The following is a 19,873-nucleotide window of genomic DNA, read 5'->3' as shown; positions in this document are numbered from 1 at the left end:
ACCGAACAGTTCCCTGAGTTCCCTTAGTTTAACACCTTACCTGCTATGCAAACAAAGAAATTCTGCATAGATTCCATCAATTTTAATGCAATAGTGAAATAATTTCTGAGCTATAGGGTGCTTCTAAGAAGTTTCTCCAGTGTATTTATTACATTACATGGCAACAGCCTATTTCCCACCACACACATACTCACCCTAACAATCTGACAAATTCTACTGCATAGAGCTTCTCCACCTGACAAATTCTACTGCATAGAGCTTCTCCACAGAGTTTTAAAAGTAAGTAGATGTTAAAATTTAACCTCTATAGCTTGAAGGGTTGGTGTACCAAATACTCTCTGTGAACTTCTCTCTACTATGGTCCTCTAACAGAGCCACAGTAACTTCTGAGTTATCCTTAGAGAAACTGAGGAATATAAAACAAGACACAAGGGATGTGGGTTCTTTTAACCAGACACTGAACAGCAGATCTATGAGTGCAGATGAAATTCACCTGATGAAAGTGTAAGGGCTGGATAAGTTTCTTAAAAATATCTCAGAAGTGGCTTTATGCTTCAATTATTTGGCTATTCTGATGCCTTAGAAGAGTTAGAGGGACTGCCACCTTAACAAAGAGCCAAAAAAAGTGGCTAGCATACATTCTTCTCTCTTCACAGACTGTGTCCTGAAGTGTAAGAAGTTTTTATTACCATGTGAGCTGTTAACTTGTTTCACTGAAATACATGGTTGCACATTCTCTGCTCTTCAAAGAGGCAGGTGAAAATACACTCCCTGCTAAGCAGTCCTAATTCTTTCCTGCTGAAGACACGGGCCCGTTGTAAGTCTTCTTGAACTTCCCTTGATCGCAGCAAGTCAGTCAATAAAACTCCACTTGGATATCTGACAGCTTTATAGTCTGAAGACACTTTCCAAATGATGAGTGGCAAACCCATTCTTCACTGCCTACATGAATTCAGTTTATACACAGAAAAGATTACAATTCTATTTGTTGTCAAACTGATAACTTATTAGAACAAAGTAGCTGTTGTAATATGTTAAATCTAAAATAAGCATAAACTGCATATTCTTACTGTTTCTTTATTTCTCATCCTAAAACATCTATTGGATTCATCATACTGAAACATTTTGTTCAGCAGCTGGCTGAACATGAGCCAGCAGTGTGCCTGGGTGGCCAAGGCACCCAGTAGCATCCTGGCTTGTATCAGAAACAGTGTGGCCAGCAGGACCAGGGCAGTGACCGCCCCCTGTACTGGGCACTGGTGAGGCCGCACCTGGAATACCATGTCAGGTTTGTGCCCCTCATCACAAGACAGACACTGAGGTGCTGGAGCATGTCCAGAGATGGGCAACGGGACTGGTGAAGGGTCTGGAGCACAAGTTGTATGAGAAGCGGCTGAGGGAACTGGGGTCGTTTAGCCTGGAGAAAAGAAGGCTCAGGAGAGACCTTATCACTCACTCCCTACAGCTCCCTGAAAGGAGGTTTTAGCAAGGTGGGGGTCAGTCTCTTTTCCCAGATAATAAGCAATAGGATGAAAGGAAATGGCCTCATGTTGTGCCAGGGGAGGTTTAAATTGGATATTAGGAAAAATTTCTTCACCGAAAGGGTTATCAAGCATTGGAACAGGCTGCCCAAAGTCACCATCCCTGGAGGTATTTAAAAGATGTATAGATGTGGCACTCAGGGACATGGTTTAGTAGTGGACTTGGCAGTGCTATGTTAATGGTTGGACATGATGAACTTAAAGGTCTCTTCCAACCTAAATTCTATCAATCTAATCAATTATGTGATCTATAAGCAACAACAAACATTTGCCCAGTACCTCTGAAGATAAGGACTTTCACATTTTCATATTTCAATATCTCTAAAGATCAGCAACAGCATTAAAATAATGACTCTATTGACGACAATTTTTTCCACAGCCTGAAAAAAATTTTAACAAATATTTTGAGGCAGACTGAAGATTTTGAAGCATACGTGGCAGATTGTTTGCATTTATATGTGATGGACCAAGATCAGGGAAGAACCACCCCAAACTTTATAGCAATGTTTTCCTCTCCAAAGACAGCTGTGTATGTTATCCCATATATGAGAACTATTTCCTTATAAAGCCAGCTGCCAGTAGTTAAGACTAGTCCAGACGGGCTTTGCTCAGTACTAGTTCCCAGCAGAATCAAACTTAACAAAGCTGAGGGAAATACAAGCCATAGTAACAAGAGGCAGGGAGAAAACAGGGGGTGAAAATCCACCTGAAAAAAATAACTAGGATAGAACAGTTTTTGTCCATAAACAACACTGACTGGTATTGTCAAACAAAACAAAAAACCCAAAAGAAAAAAGAGACAAAGAACAAAACCAACAACAACAAAAAAGAAAAAAGTTAACTACTTGTTTGTTCTCAAAAGAAGCAATGTGAGCGCTGGATTATGGGTGTATGTGTACATAAGCAGACAAGAGTGCCAACCTGCCCTTCCCAGATGAGCAAATTACTGAGTAGCAGAGATTTATGCAGGCATCTCAGAAGAAATGAAATCTGAATTAGGCAGGGTCATAAAAGAAACAGAAAAAAAAAAAGAAAATAAATCATCTCTTTGATGCAGATTGATTGTATCCTCATTTGGGAAATAACTTTCCATTTATTGGGGGAAGAAAAAAACACCCCCAAACCTAATTCCCCTTTGTCTCCCCACCACCACCTACACACCACCTTCCCTATAGGAAGGGAGAAAACTAGGACAGTACAGTTAGCCTAGCTGTTTTGCAGTGCTGGTAATCAGCTGATGGTCTTGCTTCTCCTCCATACAACAATGTAGAAGCAAGTGACATAAGATGTCTGAAGAGAGTTTTCACAGGGTATGAAATTTTATGAATGAGAATAGTATCAAAAAAACACCCTGATTAATTTAGTTTATTATTCTATTGCAGGATGTGTCAAAATACTTGAAACATCTTAGCATTAGCCAGTTGACTCAGAATGGTATTATTCATAGCACTTAAACCTTTTCTGAGAAAGGAAGTTTGAGAACATGAAGCCTACAGAAGATTTTAAATTTGTATAGAAAAGGGCTGCCTAAAGGGAAGAAATACTAAATTATGTTTTCACCAACGACACACAACAAAGTTAGACTACTAAGGCTACTCTTTTCACTGCAAAATTTTTTATTCAAAAAGCCCTTAGCTTCAGCTACAGCTTCACCAAATTAAAGTTGAGATATGTCTGCAATTAAAACTTTTTCAGACTTGCTAAAGATCAAACATAAATACTTGGATACATCACAGCATACACAGATGGCAGAAGATTCTCCAAATTACTTGTTATGTTTTTCAAAATGGAGGAGCATCTACCCTTCTAGGCTCTAAAGTCCTCCCTTCTTTGGGATGCATTACTTGGGATTTGTCAGGAGACAGCTGCTTCTCCCTCTGCAGTACCTACCAACAACCCTTCTACTCCCAGGGCTCCCTTAAGAGTTTCAAGGATTGCAAATAAGTTCCTTTTCCTGACCTACATGTAACACAGGATCCTGTGTAAAGGGGGCGAATGATCTCTTCATGTCTCTTCAGTAGCTCTGTACTGCCTTCTATGAACTCTTCTCACCTTGCTATTCATTCTGTGTTGTGTTCAGCCTTACCGTTCCAGTTGATTAGCATCACCCATCCATAAAAACTTCATATTATCCTCTCAACTTCTGTCTGTACCTCCCCTCATGGAGGGCAGATTATCCAGTCTCATGCTCTTCATGTCCACTGTTAAATACTCAGCCTGTCCTTCTCTACATCTCTAAGCGACTGAGATTAAGTACTAATTTAAAAAGGTATTATGTACACCTTACTAAAGGCAAAATGTCTCAGTCTTATTTTGTTTAAGTCTCCTGTTTAACTGCATAACTCTGATTCCCCGATGAGGACTGCAGGCAGAAGTGGTGCCTTTGTTCTTTCTAATGCAGCACACACCCGCTGCACCTCAGAAAAATGTTCTGGCTCTACTTAGCAAGACAAAAATGACTCGTTGCCTTTTCTGATCTGCTTGAAGGTTTTTGTACCAAGTTTAAAGATGTATTTCCAGGGAGTAATCTAAAATAATACAGAATAAAAGCTAAGGGAAGTTGGTACATAATTTTAGTGAGGCTCTGTTCCCAAAGAATGGAACTGCTCACTCTGTACTGTACAGAGACTACCATTGATTTGGGTTACAAAAGCTTCCCACACATTCTACCGAGGTTCTTCTGAGGGAGAAAACTTGGAGCTGTAAGGCTGCCTATCATTTCAGGATTTCAGAATGATGTTCAGTTATGACAGGGTACTTAAAAGAAAGAAAAAAAAAAGTAAGCTTGATGACTGCATAACATCATAACATTCCTGTTTCAATGCTGCAGCAGGACAAGATGCTGCAATTTGAAACTAAAGGCAAGGGAGAAACTCTTCCACCCAGGGGAGGAACTGGATGCAGTGGTGAAGAGCTTCAATCAGTATAGCCACAATATAGGTCATTTTTCAGAGCATCTGCCTCTTATTTTATTGATCCTTCTGATTATTTGCCTATAAGAGAAGAAACGCTGTTAAAGCTTTCCTCTTCCTACAGACATACAATATGACATTCAGTTGCTCCTCTCCCCCTCCTTCTGTACCATTTAAGAGAGCAGTTCCTACTGTATGCTGTGAAGGATGACTGGCATTCAGTTGGACTCAGCACAAGAGAAACCAGAGCTTAATTTTCTTTTCTAGGACAGCCCTCCTCCATCTGCAGATAGAAGACTTCAGGTTTTTTACAGGGATGCCACATTTAAAAGCCACCCCTCCCACAGTATTATTGAAAACTTGCCAAAAAAAGGAAAGTCACACCCTTTCTTTCTCATCACCTCCTTCCCCCTACAAACAACCAAAGTATAAAACACAGCAGGCTATATACCAGTACCCCACATTTAAATATTGCTGCTTAAATAAGATTTAAATGAAGTTGCAATATAATTTTGGTTGAAAACGTTTTTCAGGAAGGTGTTATTCATCTATAGTGACTCCTATACATCTTTACCCATTTGCTCCTTTGATCCCACATTTACAATTTAGTACATGTTTTAAAATTAATTTTAGCTTCACAGCATTATTTCTTGCTCATGTCTTAATGAAATTGTTCATTTAAAGAAACATTCAACTAAATAGCTTTTTGTCAAAAAATGTATTGGTTAAAATGTATTTGTTTTGACAAATACTTTAACTGAAAACGTCAGACATTTTGTTAACTAATGGAATACTTGTAAATGACTATAGGTTTTTATTTTAGGAAATAAAAGGGTTTATTTCCTTTCAGTCTTGTGTTACAGAAATGGACCCACACACAGATTTTACCTAATGATTTGGCATGTCCATACTACAGATACTGAATGTTCATGTCAGGTTTATTTGTTGCTAAATTTAACCAAAAGAGTGACAAGTTCAAGTATCAAAGTTCCTGGTTCTTGGCCAGTTAGAATAGCCCTGTTCTTCCTGTTTCATCTCTTTAGATATTATGCATGACTCAAACTTTGCTCACTGTACTGAGAGCATTCAACACTAGTATCAGTCCAACCGTCTTTACGTAAGATACAGAAATTTTGCCTATCCCTGATGAAAAAAGCAGGTATCAACAACTGCTTTCTCAAAGCTGCTAATCAACTACAAAACCACTAAAGAGTTCCTACTTCTATGACTTATTCTCCTACATAAATAAGTTTTTCCACCGTGTCATAGCAATGAAATATTCAACACTTCCTACATTAAAAACCTTCATGTCATGCTTACTGCACTCTCACCTGGTTTCTGTTCCTCTGGTTCTGATAGGCCCTTTGATTACTCTTTCCTACATTAACTGCTTCATATTTGCTTTATTAAATCTTACACTGATTGCAGTCCGTGTTCCCAATTCATCAAGATCACACTCTATTTAAACAGATTCCTCCAGAGTATTCACAATGCTCCTCAATCTGCCCCAGAACAGATGTGTTCTGGTTTAGAAACTGAAACATCCAAATATCATTTTTTTCTTTAAGGCCTATAAGCCGCCTTCTTTTCCACAAATATATAGAAAACTGAATGTGCTGGAGCACTGGAATTATCTTGATGTAGCAAGAATAAAATAATAGAATACAACAGCATTTCAGATAGCAATATGGACTACTCAGACAACAGAAAACAGAGTGCCTTTTTGTATTCCAGGTGCTCTCACTCTAAACCCAACTGCTTAGGTGTAAACTCTGCTACCACCTTGATACCCACGTGGGGCACTGACCCTATTCACAACTCTGTAGCAAGAAGTGGACAGTAAACTACTCTGTATCAGAATCAAAAATGCCTTATATGGACTTTTTAATGATCATGAGCTTCTATAATTTTAATCTTTTTATTTTTAAGCACCAATACAGAATTATAGCATAGAACCATATAATTGTTTAGGTTGTAAAACGGCTTTAAGATCATAGGGTGATTTTATTCTCATGTGAACACTGCGTTTCTCATTATCAATGTCTAGTGTGCCAGGATCATTTCCTGCAACACATGCGTGTTACAGTCACCTCCTTCTCAAAGTTACTTCCTCTCTAACAAGCACGTAAGTATGCCACTTAAACACTCTATAATTGCACTAGCTTTAACTTAGATTTTGTGTGGGTGTAAGATGCAAACACGGATTTCATACACGGAGAAACAGCAGAAGGTTAAAGAAATCTTGATCATAAGCATAAAAGATATACAAACAGAACAAAAGCCCTGGAGTATGGAATCTAGATGTTGTGCTCAGGAGACCATTTCACACATAGAACAAACTCCACAGGAAGTGCCTTTTGTCAGAATTTCCTAGATTTTAAACTAACAATAGTTGTAACTACAAATTGAAAAAGGAGGTAATACTGAAATACACAAAAAGAGTAGTTAAAAGCTCAAAGAAAATGAAGGAGTCTCCTAGAAAGCCTTCAGAAACAGACAAATGATTCAGAGGCGTGTAAGAAATCAAGAAAGAGAACATAAGACAGCAGGATATTTCAGGGACAACTAGAAGAAAGTGTCAAAGGTTCAGCTTTTGGATGCATGCTATATAGCAGCAGCTGCAGTTTGCAATTCAAATTAATGCAAAACAGACACATAACCTGGCTGCAAGGGAAAGCAGGTGAAGATATTTTAAACCGCAAACCTTCTACTTAAAAGTCAGCATGTGCATTTTGGGCAATGTCTGTCTTCCCTCACTTTTAATCACTTTACTCTGGCTATTCCACAAGATGCCCCCAATCTTCCCCTATTGCCTAGCAGCTTTAAGAAAATCACTGCTTAAATCAAGCCAAAAAGATAATTAAATGCTCTTCAAACTGAGATTTCACTCTATGAGTAAAAGTCTCTTACAGTTTTAAGCTATTAAAGCTCTGAGGAGTTTTAAATAGAAGTTTCTGAGGTCCAACACTTAATGGAAAACCAAATCCACCAGAACAACTGATTTGGGAGAGGCAATCAGCCTTAACTACTTAATATGAGTTCTATTTTCAGCAACATCCAACTCTGAATTCAAAACCCTATAATGTTTTGCTGGTTCCAGTGAGAGCATACCATATTGCTTTCTGAACTTAAACTCACTTATCTCTGATAATTTCACACCCATTTGCACTCATTTTTTCCTGTTTGTAAAGTACCATACCCTGTCCTGCCATGCCTCAAGTTCCCGAAGACTTCTTTGCCCTTCTGTCTATGACTTCAGGAATTCAGTCCTATGGACAAAGCTTGATTCCCTTCTTGGAAGCCTTCTCAAGCAAAAACATTTCATTGTAATAGGTGGTTTGACCTACTTCAAAAGAGATTTTTGGAAAATGTGTAACAAAGTACTTAATAAAATTTAAGAACAAACTATGAGTGATATACACCTAGTCATATTAACCAGTGACATCAGGATGACAGTCTCAAAGGAGCTTGGTTTATTTATAAAATTCTAAGATGTTTTCAGAGCACTACCATCTTCATTCAGTACAATGGAAATATTTTAACCTACTGGTAATTGTATTAGTTCCTAAATCTGATTGAGTCTGGACATTCTGCCCTCATGAACTGGCACACAGTAGTGGGGACATAGATTCAGAAAAGATTAAGTCAATACTTCCTACAGGATTGAACAAATTAGTTTCAAGCTTGAAGACGCATGGAGGGGGGAAAAGGCAGAATACATTGTACATCACTGATTTAATAGCACTTAATATTGTTGTCCCTGTAGAGCCTCTAAGCCTCAGTCCCACTTCTACTGAAATTCACAACAGAAATCCTCAGACACACAGAGTAAGGAAACAGAATTGTATCTCCAACTTCTATACACAGCAAGCTTCATTTAAGAAGGATCCTTCAAGAGGCAGAGACCTGTATTCATCTTGAATAACTTGGTGAGCACCTGAGACTTATGTCATTGCCCTAGACTTGCTTTCTACAGAAAAAGAATCACAAGAGGCAATTCCAGACCAAATAGGTAGAACATCCAAAGACATTCATGTTTCTTGCTGCTCACTGTAAGAACAGCAAAGTGCATGGCTTAAGAAGCTGGAAAGAATTGAAAATAAGTTAAGATGCTTCATAGTTGACTGCAGTTTCAGAAAAGAAACTGGGTTCACAGAAACTTAATTAGAAAAACATGGTATAAAATTGGGCTGTCACTACCATCTCCTCCACCATCAGTAGTTTTGGGACTATTTTACCAGTATCAATTACATTTTGTGGTGTTTTAAAGATCTTGGTTCCTATAAACAGATAGAGAAAAATTAAAGAATTAGGTTTCACAGAAAAACATGGCTAGTAACACAAAATTTATGTAGTTTGCCCTCTCAGTATTCATCATTAATGGAACAATTTCCTTCTACACAACAGCTTGGCAAAAACATGTTGAAAATAAAAGTAAGTAGAAAGAAATAAGTAATCAAGGACATACTTGCACTGTCTCAGGTAGCTGTTCAAACTTGAGCTTGATTCAAGAGTTACCAACCTTCAGTTTATTAGTGCAACTTTTTCAAAAGAAAGATTGCCAAGATTTTCCAAGTGTTTGCGAAAAAAATTCAAGGTCTAACAATCCAAGGATAGAATTATACTAAAATGCTTACATTAAAAAGCAGATATTTAAATTCTAATAAGCTGCATGTAGTATTAAGAATTTTTTCTATGAATAGTACAATATAATTTCTTAGGAAAGAAACACATGATACACAAAAACTATGAGAGGAAAATATTTTTTTTAGATTATACTTACAATTCTTCCAAATGGCTGGAAATTCTTAATCCTCTTGTAACAACTTGGTTTAGAAGGAACAGAAATAGTCCAAGATTCATTATGCTTTTTTACAGTCTTATTACATCATGCCACTTCAGAGAGAGGAAATACATACCACACTTACTTATGCCAATGAAAAAAATATTACAAACAATAACAGCTTCAGAGAGTAAAAATAAAATTATCCCAGTGAACATGACAGTGTGTATTGTCAAACTGTCGAGTCTTCAAACTACTGAGCTCAGCTCATTCAGTGAAAGTCATGAAATACAGTATCATAACAGGATGGGGTAGCAGAACAAAGAAAGTTTAGGATGACTACTATTTGAAAGCATCACAAAAGGATTTCAGCTCTTGACAGAGAATGTATCTGGTCCTGAGACTACACGCTACTGAGCAGTGGAAAATCTTTTCAATTCTCACCAGTAATTTCATGCCCGTCTCCACAAAATAGTTGTACAACATCAGAGAAATCTGCAAGCACTGGTCCAAGTCCTCTTTGACCAAACAAAGAAGCAAAAAAATCACTCCCAACAAGACCATACAGTTGGGGGTGTTTCCGTTTGCTTCTCCTCTCCTGCCCGCCAGTCAGCAACACACAAATCAGAACTTAACTGAATGAGAAGCTCCTCTTTGTTATATTGCACATTTAAAGCAATGGAGCAAAGTCCAGGTGGACGTTTATTCTAGTAACTGATAGTTCTGAATGACCACACCATTTCCTTTCCACTAAGGCATCCTTCCCCACACTTGCACAATACCATACTCCACCTTTGAGGAGCTGGAAATGACCTTTCTTTAAAAAAGGCTTCTGACCGTACATAAACTCTCTAATGAGTAACTGGATACCCTTATAAGACAGTAGGATCAATTTATGTGATATTTAAAGCATACTGAAGCAGATATGCAAGTTTTCAGTCTTACTCAATTAATAACAGCTTTTTTTACTTTGCACAGCATGAAAGCCAATCTAAAGGTCACAGAAGATGGCATCTTCTCTTAATTTTCAAAGTCAGCCTACAGTTCCTAAGGAATGCCAGTTAGCAACCCTGGAAACTGCTGTTGTGAGAGAGCTTTTAGAGACAGAGCAACACAGTTGTCAGTCTCAGCTTAATAGGAACTGACCTTAGACAAATGACTGAACACACTGCCTTCAGTTAGGAATGGGCTTCTATTCACTCCTTTATGGAAGACTTTATTTGAGTAACAACTAAAATTGTTAGTCAATGCCATAACATGACATCAAAACAGCCTACCCAGAGTCACAAGGGTTCAAGGACCTATCACAGCTCTCCTCTAACACCAGAATAATACCAATCACCCGACACTGTCTACCCTAGCATGTCTTTGAATTATTTTGAACCAGATTTTTATGCTTTTCTTAGTAAAGTACAGTCTAATTTATAATGGAAGTCCACTTCTCTCAATAGAATTCTAAGAATCTTCTAAGACCCCCAAAGCCTATCACCACCTGTAGAGACAGACAATTTTGGGTCTCTGATATTTTTTTGTTGTTTTTCATTCTATCATATCTTCAAGAAGGGGCCTTTTCCCCAGTATTAAGAAAAAAATCCTCATCTTTTAAGTCTTTTTCCCAAAATCAATTTCAAAACATCAAAGCCAGAAATAATACATATTCCAGAGAAAGGAAGTTTTTGATTAAATATAGTGCAGGTAGGAAGGAGGGAAAGTGAGATACATTAAAAGCTGGAGAGACACATTTTGTTCTTGGAGTGTCTTTCTCAGCTACATAACATGGTAGTGTGTCAGCATCTCCCAGTCAGGGTCCTAAACTTCATGCCTAAAATTAAGCAGCATGGGTATTTTCTGAGGGGTATGTCCATTTAGCATTCATATTAGAAGCCCTTTAAGAAGAAACAGCTTGTACAGTGTAAATGCAATGGGTTTCAGGTCCCCAGGTAGTAAAGTGCCACCTCAAAAAAATAAACACAACTTTAGCTGTTGCTTCCCTTTTAAAATGCTTACATGCGCTGCAGAAGTCATTTTACTTAATGTTTGCTACCAATTAGTCAGCATCTGCACAGCTACACCTCACAGCAATTGCACCATGGTTCTCTGGTCAATCACACCACCCCTGTGTGCCTGTGGCTGGCAGGGAGCTCTAAAGCCTTCAACCAAGGAGAGACATTAAAGTTACTGCACTCAAGATATGTCATACAGAAGGTAAAATAGCACTTCTATACTTTTTTCAAACTAGGAATAATTTTAAGTTGCATGTATCTCGAGTGGACTGTAACTACAACTGAAGAACAAATAAAAACAACATGCACAACCAGTCACCCTTAAATGCACCTTCTATATTAAGAATGGAACTGATTACAAATGCTGATATGAATCAAAATTACAGAGCACACACAAAACGAGTCACCTGCTGCACATAAATTTGATTTTTCTTAACATTTGTTTTGTCTAGACTGTCATATAACATAAGCTACATACATGCCAAGTAGAGAATGTCTTTCAGCGAATGACACCTACCTTGTTGTACATAGGCTTTTCTGTACCAAGGACAATCCAAGTCTAGAGAAAGACATTTGAGATTTTTAATCCATCCTACAAAATGGTAGATTTGGTCAAGAATTTACTGTAGAATCAGACATTATCATCAAATGTTTTCCACTTGTTAAGAACAAAACAATTAAAAAAGCACATGCTCAGTTTAGGTGTAGGTGCAAATGGTTGATTCCTTTTTCTTGAAAGAGTACTTTCTTAAAATAGTAGTAGTAAAAACTAAGATATTAGGTGCCTTCACATAGAGGAGTCCACAGGAAAGGGAGTTTGTATCATAAGATATCCCCCTTTAGAATGGGGTCCCAATAAAAAACAAAAACATTACCCAATGAAGAAGCTTCAAGCTTTCTAGCACTGTCATGTTCCCTTTCCTTGCAGCCACAATTTTTTAAAATATCTATTTTTATGGCTTAAAGCAAGGTTTTTGAAGGACATCCTATGCCTCTCAAACATACTTCTGCAAGGTATGCCTTTAAGTAACAGTAGCTATATTTCATATTTGTAAAGGTAATTTGATTTGTAATAATGTATTTTAAAAGAACAACAAAACTGATAGTGACTTTTATTCTGGTATCTCTGCCACTGACTACTTATCTGTCTGGAGTCAAACCCACAGCATAACACATAAACTGAATAATTTGCATGATTGCATCTTGTTAAGCTAAACAAACCACCTGTTCAAATAAGTAAGTCCCATTATAAACCAGATGTTTCTTCTGCTAAAAGTGAATAGAGGACTTACAAGGTAACAAAGCACTTTTGTCCAAACTTAGTCTTTGTCTAAACATACAAATTGTAAATATCCTGTACAAATACACACATCATAACACTTCTAAAATGGCACTGTTACACAATTTTGCTGTTATGTGTGACCTTTGTTAGTTTTCTGCCATTTCAGTCATTAGTGTTGTTCTAGAAGTGTATCAAGTAAACAGAAACCAGAGATCGGAGCTTGCAACACAGCAACCAGGCTCTATCTCCACAGGCAGCTTGCATCCTTCATGTTTGTATTGTGTGTCCACACACGGCCTTTTACAAAATTGTATTTTAATGTATATCAAACTAAAAATGGCACCTTCTGTTAAGGGAAGGTTAAAAACAAAACTGCAACGTTGGAGCTACAGTAAAGCAAGACATATTTTAGCCAAAAGTAAGCATTCCTTCTCTGTACAAGTACATGATAATATTAAGGGTCAACATTGACAATACCTTTTAATGCACTTAAACAACCTTTTAATCTAAGAAAAAAAAGAGTAATACAGTAAGAGCATGTCCTCATGATCTGTATTCCTACAGACAGCCATTAAACCTACTCATTATATTTTTATTTTCCTCACACAGCAAAGTTGGCCAGGAAAACTTCAAGACCTCCCCCAGAAAGGTTTTAATTTTGACTCATAAAACTATTAAACATTTCTAAGAGTCCCATCATCATCTTCAAATCCTTCAGTATCTTACAGGGAGGTGATTCTCTCTCTTCCCCTAGAGTACAAACAGTATCAGTTCCTTCTACCTCTATCTATAAAAATACACATATACTATTCTAGACACAGTATGAAACCTATCCAGCTTTGAGGAATCATTAATAATTGAACTGCAAGAGTATACTAAATGCAGGCCACCAATGTGCTATATGATCAGATTGCAGTTGTATATTGTGCCCCTTTTAGCACAAGTTAAATTATATTCTAAAATTTCAGAAACCTTGAAGTCAAATACAGATTGACAAGTTACAAGGAAATGCAAATAAACCATTAGTCACCCTGTTTATAATAAGGAGAAACCAATTTTAACAAAACTAAATTAAAAGCACGAAATCCTTCTCAACCTCCCTGATGTTATACAGCCTTCTCAATGCCTCCTGCAGCTCAGCCGCCTCCTGCAGAAGGTCTTCCACCTGGGCACACCTTCTGGGGGCAGGTCTGCTGCCTGTCCCCACCCCAGGAAAAAGGTCTGGGCACATCCTGCAGCCTGAGGTCTGCACTGCAGCCTCTCCCTTCAGCAGCTCCGTCTGGGTGGAGGCATCAGCCACCACCAACATAGATAGTGCAGACGCCCCAGCCAGAGCTGCAGCCTTTGCTCTCAGATGAATGCCCACCATTCTGCCTTGAGAGTCAGGTAGGATAAGGGTGTGACCTGTGAGGGTGTGTGACCTGTGAGGGTGACAAGACACTGCCACAGGCTGCCCAGAGAAGCTGTGGCTGCCCCATCCCTGGCAGTGCTCAAGGCCAGGCTGGATGGGGCTTTGAGCAGCCTGGTCTAGTGGAAGGTGTCCCTGCCCATGGCAGGGGGGTTGGAACCAGAAGATCTTTAAGGTCTCTTCCAACCCAAACCATTCTGTGATTCTATGAAATCCCAAGTAAATACTACACAATACTGGAAAACATCAGGTTTCAGTCCCTGAACTGCTGCTGACTCAATGAGACAAGGTTGGTTAATTTTGTTGGGGTTTCTTTTCTTGGCAATTTTTGGGGTTTTGTTTCTTGGATTTGGGGTTTTTGTTTTGGTTTTTTTTTTAGCTTGGGTGTGGGGTTTTTCCCCCCTTCCTTCTACTATTCCATCATTTAAAAAACTGAAATGGTTACTACAACACATGTACTTGATCAAGCTCCCTGGAGTTATAAGGAACACCCACAAAACATTATGTACACCTAAAATTACTGAATTTTCCAAAACCAAGAAGGAATTTTGGGGATGGAGGAAGAAAATTAATATCATGGAAGAGCTTTCTTCCTAGCAATAACAACTTTCCTCAGGTACTAATTGTGCAAGCACTACCTCTCTCATCAAGAGAAGTTTTTTACATTGTCATCAAATTTTATAGGCCATCATTCAAATTCCTTTTAACTGAACATAATATTTATTAACATCTTTTATAGATAAAAATCAAACATCACAACTAACCAAACTGTTGGAGGGAGAGCATTTAAGCTCAATTCCTCAATGAGTAGGGTCAGTATGGGACAGCCACCTAACGCAGATGCCCAGTTAAGACTCTGACTCCTACTACTTTCTATTAGCCTGAGGCATCTAAAAATAGTTCCCAACAACAGCATACATACCCCATTACCCACCTGCAGTAACAATACATGGGACTCATGCCAATTTTTGCCATGCGTAGGTAATTCCAGTGTTGGCTTCATAAAATAAGTCACAAGAGATGGCTGTACAGAATAGCCTTTCTCCAAGTTACATTCCCAAGGAACAATCCTAGAAGAGTTTTATTCTCTTAGCTTACAGTAAATTACTTTTCTTTGCTTGAGGCTTTAAAATTGTATTGCTTTTTAAGTTTGCAATGAAAAATTTAATCACAGATTTGTTAGATTTAGTCAGTGAACACAGGCTTTTCCAGAACCTTCGAAGCTCCAGCAGGAGCCACAGCAGAAGTTCCCAACTATAAATATTACTGGAAAATTTTTGGATTTACTATGGATTTCCTCCCAGTAATCATTCACAGCTTGAGTTGAGCAATAAAGAAATCCATCATCGTGACCCCAACACCATCTGGGAGATCAGGTTTTTGGCATAGAAAAATGGAGCAGCAATTGCCTAGCAGCACAGGAAATCAATGACTTCCCTGTGCAGGGGTGAGCAACAGGCTGCTCCTGCTGAGCATGGGAATATTCATTTCCCTTTCTGCCAGCAAAGCTGCTTTGTACATGCAGTGAGCAAAGCCTTCGTTATACCAGTAGAACACACACACACTTTCCCCCAAACCCTGCCCTTACCAGTAGGATTAGGCAGCAAGGTATGCAATTTCAACTGTAGAGCCAAAAAGGGATGGAACGTGGAGACACCAGACCTCTGGGAGAGCCTTTAGACATGTAGGTTTCAGGCTACCAGGTAGATAACAAATATCCCAGTACACCACTGATTTGAGCTTATCTCAAATCCCATGACTTAACAAAGGATTCAACTGAACTTTGACAGCATCAGGGCCAAGAAAACCTGATCTTCCCTTTCGCCCCAGTAGTAGGAAAGTAACATTTACTTCCAGCAATTAGAGCTCTAAAACAGGTGTAAAAATATTTTTTTCATTTTAAACACAACCATTAAAGGGGCATTTGGAATACAAAAAAAATACAGGCAAGCACATTATCCAGAAGACAACAGGCCACATGTTTCATATGTCAGGCTTCATAGCTAAACCACAAGTTTATTTACATATACAATACAAAACAGATATGCAACCCTTTTTACTGAGAAAGTTTGTAGGAATTAGAATAGACACTCAAGATCTTCTGTCAAGGTCACAGCAGAGACCACCACTGATCTCTGCAGCTTTAAAATCCCAACTCCTTCCTCAAATTTACTAGCCTTGGTGCTCCCTGGAGCATGAAGCAAGGTAAGAAGGACAGAGTTGAGAGTTTCCCCAGACCTTTGCTGCAGACAAAAAGAACTTCACATCACATTTTTGCTCCAGGTCAAAGCTCCCAATAAAGCCACAGTAATGGGATCATTACAGGCATATATGCAGTCATCAAGAACTGAACTACCAGTCTGCAACTGGTGTCAAAGGTTACTGATACAAAACAGCAGATGGAAGGGACTTCTGGTCAAGCCAGACTTGGCCCTGATTTGAACCAGTGCTCTGAATAAGCAGCTTGTCCATTAACCAGCCCTCTCTGAGATCAGAGGGTACTGTTGTAGCTGATTACAGTGCTGTGCCTGAATATTAACCTCAGTAACTGAAGACATTTTAGGATCACCACCAGATCTAGCTATTTACCTGTATCAAGCATATTTTGCAGTGTTTCCTGATAGGTACACTGTTACCTGTATATCTGTGAATTGTTGAGCCTAGAATCTCTAAACTACAGATACATTACAGCAGAAATATCTTCGTCTCTAGCAGCTTCTAGCTTCTCAGGAAGACTGTTTGCTCATCTTCCTACCCACATTCTATCTCTATCAATTTCTTCAGTTTAATAACTTGCATTTACAGTTGTAACTATCTGCCTTATTTCTCTAGAGTCACCATTGCTCTAATTCAATTCAGGTCATGCTGAAATTAGTCTTGCCCTTCATCAGGTTAACAGCTTTTCCAGTTTTGCTATAATTAATACATGTCCATAGATAAATTACAAATAAAGTGAAAGACAAAAAAGAAGTAGGATTACTATGTAATATTTTTTTCTTGTCCCTCCACTTGCAAGTTCAATAAGTCTCTCAAAAAACCTCACCCTAATGCAACTTAGTATGTCAGATAAAAAAGTGTCACTGCTTGAAGGTATTTCATAGAAGGAATAACACACAACCTACAAGATACTCCTCAATAAATGTGGGCAACTACATAATACTACCTGTTTTCCTGCAAAAGGAAAAAAGCTCACTCATTTTCTAAGCTCGCACCTTCTTCATAGTCCATTCTAACTGCAGTAAGATTCATCATTTGGTCACTCTGGACAGCGGTAGACTTGCATTTATCACAGTGGAATGTATCCTCACTGTTTGTTCTTACAGTTTACGGAAAGTCAAGTACAATGACTCATAAAACTGCTGCAAGAAAAAGCTGAAACAAGTTAACAGAATGAGCTTCTTTAAAATGACATCCTTCGTCCTACATTTCCGGCATGCAGAGCAAAAATCACACTTTCAACTGACAGATTTAGAGCTATTATTTATCATAAATGGCAAGACGATCACTGAGGCCAAGTAATGCTTCATGATAAGATCTGCGAGCAGTTCGGGAACATGAGTATACTATAAGCAGTGGAAGGCCTGGTTCTATGTTCTAGAGGAAACTAATTTTTTACTAATGAAAATTATATTCACTTCATGCTGAGAATTATCATAATGAAAATTCTTACCTGTTTTCCATCTAGTGTGTATAAGCGTTTAACCACCCCTGAATCCAGCTTGATGGCATCGGTTATATCAGTAAGAACCTGTTCAAATGAATGTGCTGTCTTCTTGTTGAGCAGAATCCGGACTGCTTTCCGTGGTTTCACTCCACTCCTGATGATAGTGACTAGTTTAGGCCTAATGAAATCCTTATTCTCTTTTGCATCTGGAGTACCTCCTTTAGCAGTGGCAAGAGATGGCACTGAACGAGAAGTAGAAGTTGTCTTAACATTCACTGACCAGTTTGGGTTTACATTCTTCGTGTACTCCAGTTTCTTGAAGGGTTCTATGGAACCACATACATAGCTTTCCCCTGTGGAAACAAAAGTGCCAGACCAGCAAGTCAGATTGGAGGGGGAAGGAAAACAGAAGGAAAAAAAAAAACCAAAACCCACACAGAAATAGAACAAATCAAATTATTCTCAAATTATTAAACATTATTCTTATTATTCTTGATCTACAGTGCATAAAATATTGATCTTGTCCCTTCTCAGATGCTACAGACTATAAAATCACCTTTAAAGATCACTTTTCAGCTAACCATTCAGAAAATGCTATTACAAAATCCTTGAAAGCTGCAGTTCTTCGATCAGAAAACACCATCTGCAGTGGGGATTGCTGCTGTCAGTAAGTAGGGTTCATATCTAATCAGCTGCCCACCACATTATCACAGTAGCCCCCCAGCCTTCATGCTTAAATGGCCTGCTCCTAACAAAACAGCATGCCTCAAACACTTCAGAAGAAATAATATGAAATGTTCTCAAAAACTATAGGTTACAAGTAACTTTCTATAAAAGGTGGATGAGTATCATGGGAGATTTGTTAATATTTGATTGTTTAACACTTTAAGCAGCATAAAATGTATAAGCAAGAAATCTCACTGTATTATTCTACTGACTCAATATATAATATGGTGGAGAAAGGAAGGCAAAAAATAGTTATTACAGAGTACTTGCAGTTAAAAAAAGTGGATAAATAGTTCATATTTCTATTGCAGCATTATCTACAATAAAATATTTTCACGAATACCACACCCACACAATTTCTGGGGAGGGAGTACCTTAATTCAGTCCAGCTGCAGGCTCAGGCTACTGCAAAAGGGGCACCTGCAGGTGCCCCCAACCTCTCCCTTGAGCTTGACTGACTGACTGCACTGCCAGTCACACTGGGTGAGTTGGACCGGCTCAGCGATCCGATTGAACAACGCGAAGACAATATTAATTTTGCAACAAGCTTATCCAGTTCACCCTTCTGGCTGCAAAAACTCCCCAAAGAAAATAATACTAGATCCAGCAAGACCACACCTTCTGGCAGCCTGCAGTTAAACTCCATTACAAATAATGCAAAATCCTATCCTGAACAATACCACAAAAACATCTGAGATGTTTTAATTCTTCTGAGTTCAGTAGTTCAGTGTCTGAAAGCGTAGAGGCCTTCATGTTAGCAGTTTAGCACAAGATATTAAAAATAGAACAAAACTCAATGATGTACCACGTATGCCAAAAAAGCACATAAGAAACGAAGATTTTCCCAACAATCCCCACACTAAGGAAAGAGGACACACAGTTCAATTACTAAAAGAAAAATAAATATTTAAATTTTACTTCTGGGCACAAATTTTAAGGTTTCAGGGCACCCAACCCAATCCCACAAACAATACAGCACACAAGGAATTGTGGCCAATACACAGTTATCACAGTTAGAAATGGGGTAGGGAGAGGGGGATCCACTAGGACTTGAGGCCCCGGATGCGAGAGATTCAAGTTTGTTGTCATGATGCTCCAAAGGTGGGACAGTAACACACTGTATGGTGATTATCAGAAAAGCAGTGGAAGAACTCCAAAAGAAAACAAAGCAGAGAAACATGTGAAGATGGACCACTGAGCAGAAAAGGTAAATGCAATGACAGCATATGATCAAGCAAAAACCGTAAAAAGATTTTTGGGGGTTTCGTAAAGTATACTTATAAAACAGAACAAAAAAGAGTGGGAGATGAAGTAAGACATTCCAATGCTTACTAGTCATCATGTAAATTCAAGTTAATCTACACTTTGCAGTAACATCTAAAGTGCTAAGAATCTAAGATGGAATGTTTCCTTTTATCCATTGTATATATCTGAGATAGATAGATAAATATGGTAACATCAGAACAGAAAGGTGTAACCACAGCAATGATCCCAAAGTGATCAAATGGTACATATACTCTTTCATCCATGTCCCTATCCAATATTCTTAGCACT

The 19,873-nt window shown here is 38.4% G+C and overlaps 1 protein-coding gene across 3 annotated transcripts in view; it reads right to left on the bottom strand.

The window, feature by feature from the left end:
* Nucleotides 1–19,873, bottom strand: part of DCLK1 (doublecortin like kinase 1) — a 251,266-nt gene that overhangs the window by 219,833 nt on the left and 11,560 nt on the right. For all 3 annotated transcript variants that reach the window (XM_055802401.1, XM_055802400.1, XM_055802402.1), the window contains exon 3: nt 17,600–17,946. In XM_055802401.1, coding sequence (XP_055658376.1) covers nt 17,600–17,946 — 347 coding nt within the window. The remainder of the gene's footprint in view (nt 1–17,599; nt 17,947–19,873) is intronic.

This window comes from Falco peregrinus, chromosome 4, assembly GCF_023634155.1.
Source record: "Falco peregrinus isolate bFalPer1 chromosome 4, bFalPer1.pri, whole genome shotgun sequence".
Lineage (NCBI taxonomy): Eukaryota > Metazoa > Chordata > Aves > Falconiformes > Falconidae > Falco > Falco peregrinus.
The sequence above is the reverse complement of the archived record's forward strand: the minus strand, read 5'-3'. Positions and strand labels throughout refer to the sequence as shown.